This window comes from Amphiura filiformis, chromosome 7 (genome assembly GCF_039555335.1).
Source record: "Amphiura filiformis chromosome 7, Afil_fr2py, whole genome shotgun sequence".
Taxonomy (NCBI): domain Eukaryota; kingdom Metazoa; phylum Echinodermata; class Ophiuroidea; order Amphilepidida; family Amphiuridae; genus Amphiura; species Amphiura filiformis.
This window is the reverse complement of record NC_092634.1, coordinates 23,930,107-23,942,552: the sequence shown is the minus strand read 5'-3', so window position 1 is coordinate 23,942,552 and position 12,446 is coordinate 23,930,107. Positions and strand designations below refer to the sequence as shown.

The 12,446-nt window shown below is 36.8% G+C and overlaps 1 protein-coding gene across 1 annotated transcript in view; it reads right to left on the bottom strand.

Annotated features, from left to right (window-relative positions):
• Positions 1 to 12,446, bottom strand: part of LOC140156918 (syntaxin-binding protein 5-like) — a 104,379-nt gene that overhangs the window by 15,901 nt on the left and 76,032 nt on the right. The window contains 5 exon segments of the mRNA XM_072179960.1: positions 1,397 to 1,440; positions 1,442 to 1,485; positions 4,425 to 4,522; positions 9,406 to 9,534; positions 10,563 to 10,685. Coding sequence (XP_072036061.1) covers positions 1,397 to 1,440; positions 1,442 to 1,485; positions 4,425 to 4,522; positions 9,406 to 9,534; positions 10,563 to 10,685 — 438 coding nt within the window.

The window sequence follows — 12,446 nt, the reverse complement described above, 5'->3', positions numbered from 1 at the left end:
AATATTGTCACTGTTGGAGTTTTTGCATTTTTTTGTCTCGCATTGGGTTTTTTTCCGAACTGGAATATTTTGCTCATATTTATGCTCTCAAAAATGTAATTTCATTTTTGATATGGCTTACATCCATTTTTACAATCATCACATTCACATACATAAAACGTGTACCACATTGTCTTATGCTCTGCTTAAGCAAAGCATTAAGAATGTTTTCTTAATTCAATAGTTACAATATCAGAAATTATTTTACTTTGTATTGAAAGTTTGTTAACAACAAGTATTGAGCAATTGTTTTGTGAAAAATCTTAAAACCTCCATTGCTTTACTCCCGCCACAATTCCTTAGTTTCTAAGCAAAGCAGACTAGATTTCTGTCATTAAAGGGGCATTTTGTGATTCTACCATCCTCTTTTTAGCGTATGGTTCAATAGATTTCCAAAATTTCAGTTGATTCGGACATTTAAAGGAGTATTCCATTATCCTAGCATCCTATTTTAATGACATTTTTCAGTAGATATCCACACAAAAGCTTATTCCCAAAATTAAACTTACTCCCAAAATTTTAGTTATTCTGATTTTGTATTTGCAAGTTATGTATGATTATGTGTATCACACTGCACCATAGACCACTGTTGTAATTTCGTTCTGGTACACCAGAACATAATTCAAATTTGACAATATTTTTGCTTAACAAATTAATCTGCAAGAAATTTGTTCTAAATAAACATTATATAAAAACTTTTTTTGAGAAAAGTGGGGGGGGGGATCTGGCTGTGGATCATGAAATGCCCTTTTAATTTGTGAATTATGCATAATTACATAGGCAATAGGTAATTGTTCAACATATTATAAAGTTTTGAGATATTTTCTTAAAATATCAAGAGAAACCTCAAGAACCACTGAACCAATACTGACATTTTAACTTTTAATTTTTCATGCTGATTCCAAATATGGTCATAGAAATGTTCACTTCTAAAATCTTTTAATATTTAAAGAAAATTTGAAACTTGTTGTCTGCTGTCGACACCCGTGTGCAGAGGGTCATGTTCGGATTAAATAGGCATGGTCCAATTTTTCATGGTCTGTTTTCTATCTGAGATTGAGGCCTCCCATTAAAAAAATATGTTTCCAAATTTTGAGTTGCATTGCTGCAGCGGTTTTGATATGAGAAGCAGAAACGTGTATAACAATGCCCCATAGAATAGTACATACACTTCCGGTGTGGTAACCACAAATCACTACGTTTTTGTTCACGCCATTTAAACAAAACATATCTCAGGCGTGAAATTTCAATGGGGTAATGAGAAAAATGTGAGCTTTCTTCTGATACCAAAATCTCTGTTTTGATGAATAAAATGGGGATGAGACTGTTGATTGGGTCACGGACCTTTAATACTTACTACAAATTTCAATGATATCTGCTCTAACCACATATGATGTCTCCAACCTTCACTCGATAAGTACATGTTTGTGATGGTAGTGATATTACCTGATAACCATAGAAGCATAACATAAGTACAATATTATTTCAAATTATACTATGAACATTGTAGTTTAAAAATAAAAAACACAAGGTAAAACACCAGTTATGTAATATGAATTACAAGTTACAGGAATTATATAAAACTAGAGCGGTTCTCGGCTTGCGCGGTTCTCGACGCAAAGCGTCGCCACAATGCCTCCACCTTGAGGCATATCATGTTGAATGTACCCAACCAAGTTTCATGCCCATACAACGGTTTTGAGTAATTTTACTTTAAATTTAACTTTAAATGTTGACTGTATCCACCAAGTTTCATGCCCATGCGACAGTTTTAAGTTATTTGAACTCAGATGACCCCGGATGACCCCAAAATGACCGTCCAAGAATGTGACCCTAAATGTTGACTGTACCCACCAAGTTTCATGCCCATACGACAGTTTTAAGTTATTTGACCTCAGATGACCCCTGGGTGACCCCGGATGACCCCAAAATGACCGTCCAAGAATTTGACTCTAAATGTTGACTGTACCCACCAAGTTTCATGCCCATACAACAGTTTTAAGTTATTTGACCTCAGATGACCCCTGGGTGACCCTGGATGACCCCAAAATGACCGTCCAAGAATTTGACTCTAAATGTTGACTGTACCCACTAAGTTTCATACCCATACAACAGTTTTAAGTTATTTGACCTCAGATGACCTCTGTGTGACCCCAGATGACCCCAAAATGACCTTAAAAAAATTGGTTCTAAATGTTTACAGTACCCACCAAGGTTCATGCCCATACGACGGTTTTTGCTAATTTGACCTCAGATGACCCCTAGATGACCTTGGGTGACCTTGACCCACTAACCAAACCTACTGGAATTTGAAGACCGCCAACGACCATCCCTCCACCAAATTGTATCACTGTACACCAAGGTTCATGCCCATACGGCGGTTTTTGCTAATTTGACCTCAGATGACCCCTAGATGACCTTGGGTGACCTTGACCCACTAACCAAACCTACTGGCATTTGTAGACCTCCATCTACCATCCCTCCACCAAATTGCATCACTGTACATGTTACCAGTTACGAGAAATTGCACCCGCAAGCTCGGACGGACGGACGGACGGACAGATGGACGGACGGACGGACAACCAGGAAACATAATACCTCCGGTGGAGGCATAGTGGAGGCATAACAAAACAAAATATAAATATAGAGGCATTTGTAGGATTGCATATTCAAATGATTTGCACACCATTATGTGTATGTGCACCACAGAATTAGAGAAGGAGAACCGGGACTCAACCGCTATCTTGATACAGCCATGGAGCAAAAATTGGGGGTATTCGGTTTTCGTTCGTCTCCGTGCACCGTCGGCAAGGACCCGAATACCCCAATTTTCTCCCATAGCTGAAAGGAGGCACCGACACACATAAAATCACCCTCCCTGTTTATAATATGTGGATCCTGGGTTTCTGAGTACCAGAAGTCACTTTCACCAAAATTCCTTCCCACAATACAATATGGATTAACCTCCCAAGCTGTATGCGTATTGCATAACAAAGGAGTTGGATTAATTCCGAGCTGAAATTATTACCTTGTGGAAGGGAATTTCAGTTAAACCGACTTCAGGTAGTAGAGAAACCCAGAATATTGGGGACATCCAATGCATATAAAAAAACGCAATCTTTATTCATTTTGAACAATTGAAGATATGAACTTCGCTATGGTCCATGTCCCTCGATGTTGCGCCACAAGCGTTCCAACAAACCGTCCTTATACAAGTGTGTATACGCTCTGCACGATTAACTTTACATGCAGGATTAGATACTGCAAACTTCATACGTACATCACTACCGAACGGTTTATGCCATTTTTGATCTAGTAACCAAGAACCTTGAACCAAGTGAGGATGTAAAAAAACACTACTATCCAACTGAGGACACACATTCCTGCAGTGAATCGACATACCGGGGATATACACACTATGAGATGGTACTATCCAAGGTGGTACACACCCTATATCGCCAAGAGAGGACATGCTCTAAATAGCATTTTTGCATCATTTTCATCATCCTGGCCCTATCAAGACCATGGACAGTCCATGTTTAGGTGGGTGTCCATGGTTGGAGGTGTGTTATATGGCCTCGTTTGGCAGTGAACACCTACTCACACCCAAATTCATATTCCCCCACAACTTTGGACCCATGGATTTTACACTAGCAACTAAGCACTTTAAAACTGTGTTACTCCACTATTGAATCCGTGGACTTTCATACACAAATCTGACGATCAACTGGCACTTACTCACGCCAAGGTAGTAAAATCTCACGCATTGTCAAAATATTGTTGGACAATTTTTTTGGTCCCTATACCTCCACCCACTTTTTAAAGATTCTTGAGCACCCTGGTGAAAAAGGGGTCAGGAATACCAATTTTACTCGGCCAAAATATTTCGGTGTCGGTACATCCCTGTTCAACAATATCTCACTCCAAGCAATTCCCAAAAGTTGACAGCCTTGCATTATACCTCGAATGGGTTAAATTCTTTCTCAAGGGGTGCATTCCTCTGGAATAGCTCTTGTAACCGTCAAAATCCAATAGTGTTTCATGTCTGTGTGTTTTTATGAGCTTAAATTCATATAAAAGGCCTCAGTTATGTGAGAAAAAAGATACATGCACGCTTTTATAGGGACCGTTGATGTCAGGGTTTTAAAAAATGGATATATTGGCTACTCAATATCGATAAAAATCGATAAATCAATTTTCCTCCCAATTTTACATTCATCCATAAATTAATTATGAAATAATGCTTCATGCAATTTGGATTCACAAATGCACCAGCCACCTTTCAGCGACTTATGGGGCACTATGCCATTTTGACGGTCCTTAATGCACGCACACCCCAATTTTGTCCAATGCAAACTTTTTCCATCTCCGTATAATCAACTTACCTTGGCTTCCTTTTCCGAACAGATGACGACAAACTGTCGATCAGCAATCTCTGTGGAAGAGGAAGGAGACATTCGACTACGTTGCAGAGCTGTTGATTCTGTAAACACCATTGGCAGACAGGCAGGCAGGCAGGAAGACACACGTCACCAAACAAAACGGAACAACAATGGGGTAAAATGGGTTAGCAGGGACAAGGTGAGTGAGTGTAGCTTGCTGCATGGTTGGTTAACCCTATGAGAACTACCTGCCGATTGGCCAAAAAGAAGTTTTCATTATCAATTGGACCAATCAGCAACATTGTTAAAATAATTTCACCACACAAAAAAATTGGGGTGAATTATTTGCAAAGCTCCATTCTGATTGGTGATTAAAGTGAAGATTTCATGTAATTGACCAATCAGAGGCAATGTTAGATCGGCAGGTAGTCCTCAGGGGGTTAAATTGCTGGGGTAACAGGGCTTGAGTTTTATGGCGAGTTATTTGTAACTCTCCTAAATGCAACTCCTTAGGAGTGCAATTCATAGATCTTATTATGCATAATTGGTAATGATTTCCAAATAGGTCTTCCAGAAATCTTCCATACCTCGCCAGGAGAGAGAGATCAGTAGCTATCATGAATTTTTATAACTCAAGCCCTGGGATAGATGCAGTTGACTTATAATGGTAGGACTGGTGGGTGCTGTGTGTTCATGCAGGGCTGTATCTTAACAACTGCCCTCAACTTTGCTGTCGGGTAGGTAACAACATTTCAAAATTATCTGACTGTTGTCTGACAGGTAAGAGCACTCCAAATGTTGTCCAGTATTATTTATTTATTATATTACGCAAAATTGTCATCAAAAATGTCAACACATAGCCTTCCTGGAGCACTAGGGTTATGGTTAAGGTTAATGCTCCTGGATTTAAGGTTAGGATTAGATCTGGTGCTCCAGGAGCGCTATGTGTTGATGATATCTCAATTTTGCGTACTATTATAAGACCAGTGCTTTTCTTGACTGTTAATATCAAGAATATAAGATACAGCCCTGTTTACATATAGGTTAGGGGCTATAAACAGCCAGGGGCACCAAACTGGTATGATGAAATGATCTATATTGGACTATTCCGGTTAAAGTCCATACACCCCTATGGAAGACATCACCTTAATCGCTAGCACAAGAAGAGTTTACTTTCAAATGGAGTCATCCATGCAGGTAACTCAATTTGAAATACATACTCCCTGCGTGAAAGATTAAGTCTTCCATGGGTGTATATGTTCGCATAGAGAAAAAACACAAATTTTAGACAAAAAATGCGAGATGGCAACTGTAAAATGCGAGAAAAAGCGAAAAATCAAAAATCAAATCAAATCAAATCAAATACTGCCCTCTATTTCACCATTGCATTGCTTGAGCAGAACAAATGCAGACGAGTGACTAAAAATACACAAATATTTCCTCTTAAATCAGCTTAAAATGTAAATAAAGAATATCACTTGTTATGTTGCATGGATGTGCCAGAAAATGGATCGTTTTTGCAAATTCAGGCTTGAAAATCAGGTCAAACTTAAGCTTTTTTAGTTACAATGGTTGTCGAATTCTGCCACCGCGCGCCACAGAAATAGATTTTTGCGATAGAAATGAATCTTTTAAAAGCGAGAAAAGCACTTAAAAGCGAGATTCACAGCAAGAAAAGGGAGATTGCATTTTCTCTCTAAGCCTAGGTATATGGATTTCAACTGGAATTTCCCATTACTATAACCAATGGTGGTACCATAGGGTAATAGTTTTATTACATCTAACCTCATATTTTCAACTTGCTTTATAAAATGGTGTGTATTTTACACCCAATAATGCAAAATATTTAGGGTTTAAAAAAAATACTAATATAGTACCTCTAGTTTCTGAGAATTTGTAACAGAGAAACACAAGGTACCGTATTGTTTGTAATAAACGCCCCGGGGGCGTTGCATTTTTCCAAAATGGGGGCGTTTATTGGAAGTGAATTGTCAGTGAAAAAAGCTTAAAAATCGGGTTCAATTTCCCGATGGTGCTCCTATTAAAAGGAGGGATTCACGACTATACATGATGGCGGCGCCCACGGAAAATGATATTTTTGTGGGAAATACAACAAAATTACTCCTGTAAGTGCATGGAATTAGTGAAATTCTACCATAATTAGGCAATGAAATGGATGGGAGTTGAGTCATAATATGTTTTGTCCATTCAATATAGCGATCGTGACTGACATGGCTGATGCAAGTTTTAAGCTTACCTACACGATATGGCATCGAAATGTTTGCATTTTTGTCAATTTTTCACAGAAGAATTGGAGGGGGGCATTTATTAGAGGGGGAGCGTTTATTACAAACAATATGGTACTTGAATTCAAGCATGAATTAGAAAGGTTAATGTACGAATGGATGACTTCATTGGGGTTTAAATTAGTCGGGATTCTTCAGATTCATTAATAATTGTTCTGTAAGTGATGCATGAATGGTGCGATGTCAATTTTAATTATTTTACAAATTAATATTCTTGACCATTTTCTATGCTGCAATAAGCTGTATACTTCCAGTTTATGGGTATTCGCACAGATACGCCATCTTGCTACCAAAACGAAGTTCTCCTTGCAAATGCATGCCCAAAATGTGCATTTTTGTTTTTCGGGCTTTTCTACCAACGAGCCAGAAGGCCTTTGCAACACGTAGGCAGTAATAAAAGCATGCCTTTCACAGGCGTATGCACACACTTTGTGGGTAGAACCTCGTTTTTAGATGACCGTGCGATCAGCGAATACAATCTTTTTGCACATAACAAAATACAAAAGACGGTCTGTATAAAGTTCTTGTTTTTAGGTCACATATTAGTACCACCACTGTATACTGTCAACTGCATGGATTTTAGTTAATATTAATGATGTACTAAGGTACAATTACTACTTATGTGATCAAGTGAGGTCAAAGGTCATGACCTGGTTGGCTGGCAGGGGTCAAGTGGTTCAATAGCATGATGACTTTGTCAGTAGGGAGGTAAGGTTGTGATGTACATACAATTGTTTTGCTAGTGATGAGCATGATTTGCATAATGCTTAACAAGATTATGTGAAATGCATTGTGTTAATAGTGATACTAGTGCATCAATGCTTTCCGACCCTTCCAAGCTTGTCAAAGTTGTTGGGACACATATGGTCAAGTTGAGCTATATTATGGCCAAAATGCTGCTTTCTTTGGCACCAACTAAACCCTCCCCTACCCCCACCAATCAATGTTGGGTGCACATAAGTAACATTGTAGGATTCAACATTGATCAGGAAATGGGGTGGGGCTCATTTACATTATCCTATTTAAAGTGTCCAACCCTTTTTGATGAGCGTTGTAGAGCTGGGACGATGCAAGTTAGTTACAAATGAATCCCAAACTATTGTTGTTATTCTCCTTGTTATGATTAATTGCACATAAAATTGTGATTTTATTTGTTAAAATATTAGTTTTAGTGATCAAAGGCCTCATTCACTCTGCCATGTTCAGCCCTTAGAAGCAAATATATTCCAGATATCTGCGAATCAACAGCTCTTATAAGTTCACCTATAAAAGTCCTACTTCATTGGACTAAGTTCTGTTGAATGTAATCCTTTTTGCTGAACACAAACCAATATGTATTTCAGAGTAACCAGAACTGAAGAACCACCAAGTTCATTTCTTACTCAAAAAGTATACAATTTTAAACTACTGATCACTGAAACATTATTGTGTCTAGCATGTGATTGATAACTTGTACTGTATGCAATGTACTGTGTGTAAGTTGTAAGGATAGATAGGCACACTCATGCTGCATGTTATCAGTGTAACAGGTATCTAAATCTGCACTGATTCCCATTCACAGCAGTTATAAATCAGAGTAGGAACTTTGAGGTGCCAGCTCCGTATATTTTACTGTTACTCACAATTTAATAGATCTTATTTAAAATCAAGCTCAAGATTCTTAGTTATTAAACAAGCCCAAGATGGTAAATCTTAGTTATTTGTAAACAAAAACATGTCTCAAAAGACAAGTGGAAACTTGTCTAACTTGCATACCAAGATAATGGCTTAGCGGCACAAGGACCTATATCCATTAGCTGCTGCATGTATCATTGCCTGTGCATTGACTCATGCATATCACAGCAATCATACATATAGCAGCTATTACACTTTGTTCCGATCAAAGACTCGGCTTTGTGATGTACCTACCTTCATCAAATCTTGTTAATTCACAATAATTGTATATAATAATGCTATAATGTTTGTATGAGATTGATGAAAAATAACGATTGATTGATTGATTGATTGATTGAAGAGAGACTCATGACATTGAATTGATATTTAGTTGCAAGCACGATTGAGCGTTGCACCTATAGCAAGTGCTTTTTGCATTTGTAGATTTACGTGACCTGTTTGGGACAAAGAATAAACATGTTTCTGCCACTGAGCCTTAACAGTGTTCTCATCACTAAAGAAATTCTAAATATTCTGATCAAAAATCAACTTTGAATTGTATTATCTGTTTATAAAAATCAAGTGATTTGCTGATTCCTGAATTTCTAGACTTGACAATAGTGAATCATGGGTAATCAGCAGGCAGGGTTGTGGTCATGCATGCTTGATTGATTCAATCAATTGTATCTTACTTTGATTGATTGCTTGCTTGATTCAATCAATCAATCAATCATATCTTAGTGTGATTGATTTATTCAAACATACGAATCTTACTTTGATTGACTAAATCAATCAATTGTATCTTACTTTGATTGATTGATTCAATCAATCATATCTTACTTTGATTGATTGCTTGATTCAATCAATCGTATATTACTTTGATTGATTGCTTGATTCAATCAATAATATCTTACTTTGATCGATTGCTTGATTAAATCAATCATACCTTACTTTGATCAATTGCTTGATTCAATCAATCATATCTTACTTTGATTGATTGCTTGATTCAACCAATCATATCTTACTTTTATCCTTTGTATCCCTTGTATCTCTGTTCATATCTTTCCAGGCATCAAATGTTGGCTGGATGAGGGAACCATTGCAATCCAGGAACCCCATGGATAGGATACTACCCTTTAATCTCAGTACAGTACCTGTAACAATCAAATACAAACATTGAAATCAAATTGGAAATAAGGTCCGTATGCACAAAAGAGTTAGACCGGGTCTAAAGTTAGACCTGGTCTAAGTGGAATTTAGTTCCATTAGGAATGGTCCTTTTACTATTATTTCCTTCCAAAAGTAGCTAGCAAATTCTAAAGATTTTAATGCAAAGTTCAAAAATAATACAAAATAAGCAAATGTAAAGGAAAATACCCTTTCTCCTGAGATTAAATTCCACTTAGACCAGGTCTAACTTTAGACCCAGTCTAAACTCTTTTGTGCATACGGACCTTATTTACAGTACACAAAACATGCAATCAGGAATGTTAACATTTTAATACAGCTGTGTATGTCTGTGTGTGTCTCAGTTGTAATGCATGAAAATGTGGCTTGCTTACACTAGCAAATCATAATACAGAAAAATGTAATTGGGTGATACCAAAAAAACCCACCAATCAATTATCAATAGTCAAGAGTAACTAGGCTGACGCAGGTTTTAACATGTTCCATTGAAATACAAATATTTAAAAAAATTGCTTTAAAAAAAACCCCAGAAGTTTGTAGGTTGGAAGAGATCTTAAGGGATACTATTCAACAAGGCACATGCATTTTCATAATTCAGGCTCTTTGTTATTAAATTCATTTGTGACATGATCAAGGGAAATGAGTCGGATGTCGCTAACATTGATTTTGAGATATTGGCAAAGAAAGCGTTAAAATTCTTATGTTTTCTATTGTTTTTAGCAATTGATAAAGTGACGTAAATTCGCAAAGAAAAGTTGTATCAACACAGGGTTTTCAGTTTCTAAAAGCTCTGAATGTCTTCTTTAGAAACAAATGTTAAACTCATTTTCGACCAGGGTCGACATGTGACTCATCCCTCTTGATCATGTCACATTTTTTATTTTCAGCCTTTTCTCCTGATATTTTCCAATATCATGCCTGTTTGCCTGTACATAATTCATTTCCAAATTTAGGGATTAGCCACATGTCAATACCCCATACAAAATCTACTCACCGCTGGGTGTGACAATAACTGGTTGTGTCATTCTCTGCTCACTCGGTGGTGGCATGTTAAGAACTATTACCAACACAGATCCTAACGTGGTTCCTATCCAAATGCATGGTGATGTTACAGATTCTGATGGTGGCAAAGGAAAAATTATCATCATTATTTTATTGCATATGTTTGTAATGTAGCCTGATTGGTGCTAGTTTCTTAATTCTTTGTACTGCTCAAAAATGTGATAAGCAAATGCTGCTTTAGCATTGTTTGTGTTGTCAATTTTTAGATATGTCATTCCATTTTCAAATGGAATAGGCTGATGTGAAGGACGACAAATATTTCAGAACTTAAGTGGTTTTTTAAAAAAATAATCTAATATAGAAACACCAGGCTACATTTTGATTGTTAGAGGGCTATGACCTGTTGGACACTCCACTTGCTCCTCAACACACTTGTAAAGTGTGCTGAGGCTTGTGGATCAACATGTAGGCGTTGTGCCTGTGTGTAGCGCACTATACATCACTGTATGTTTCAGTGCAACAGAACAGTAACTGGATTTAGATGAAGTTTCATAAACTATCATTAAAAAACCTTGAGGGATTTAAATCAAAACATTCTTCCAAATCAAGTCAAGTTACTCCAGATCCAGTCACTGGCCAAATTCATCTGAACATAATAAACACACATTGTTGTTTTAAGCTCCCATTCAACAAAAACTTTGTTATTTCCCATTTTCTGGCAATGATATGTAGCACAATATGCAGCAATATTAAATGAGTAATGTTATATGTTATTTAACCCCTAACACAACACAAAATAACACAACAATTTAAGTACACTAGGTTTAATGATCCCATACGTCCATAAATATGCTTGTATTTTTACGCATATTTCCATCATATTTATTCTCCTCCATCTAGTAAGCATAAAAAGGCATTTAGGCTAATGTGTTGATTTCTCAGGAACATTTTGCAATAACTATTGCGATATATGCTACATACAACATGAAAGATAATTGGACCAAATTCTCTGTGCGACATGACTATTGTTTCTATTGTAGACATACATTTACTCCTTCTTAGCAGAAACATGGACCAAAAAAGAAACATATAACAAAGAATCTTCTCATTAGAACATATATCTTAAAAGCTCTTATATCATATAGGAAGCGATAGCTAATACATGTACATGTAGCATTATCACAGTAAGTATTATCTCAGTAAGGGGCAAAAGTTTTTTTTTTAAATAAAAAAGAGATCAACACATTTTGACCATACTTTTTTGAAATATCTGTTACATTTAGTATACCAACATCTACATCCATATATCTGCAAATCTATAGAACAGCCTACGACAGTTTTGAAGAACCTGTAATTACATAATGGAGACAAGGCTTAGCCAAACTTTGCCTAACTTAAGCTAATAGCCTCTGACTTGAGCCTATAAACTTAGCCTAGGCACGATTACAGAAAGCAATTTGATGTATTAGCTTGTTGTAACCAGACGTAGCCTAGCCTTGAATAGCTTAGTGTACCTGATACCCTTGGTTAGGTTGGATAGGGTTATGCTTGGTTAGAATGCATTAGGTTAGGCAAGGTTAGGTTAGGATAGGCAAGGTTAGGTTAGGTTAGATCAGGTTTTGGACCCTTTCCCTAACATTATTTAAGGAGAGACTGTACCTTACTCTTTCAAACATTAAGTCTCATAAGTTTTATTTACCAGGTCTATATTTTATTATGATATGACATTGGCCACTGATATATAAGGCAAGAACTGTGGTATTTAGTAACAACATCTTCTGGTTACACTTCTCTCTGTTGATATTGATTATATATGATTGGGGTGCATGTCATGTCATGTCATCATACTTTGTTTGTTAAATGTCCCAACATGATT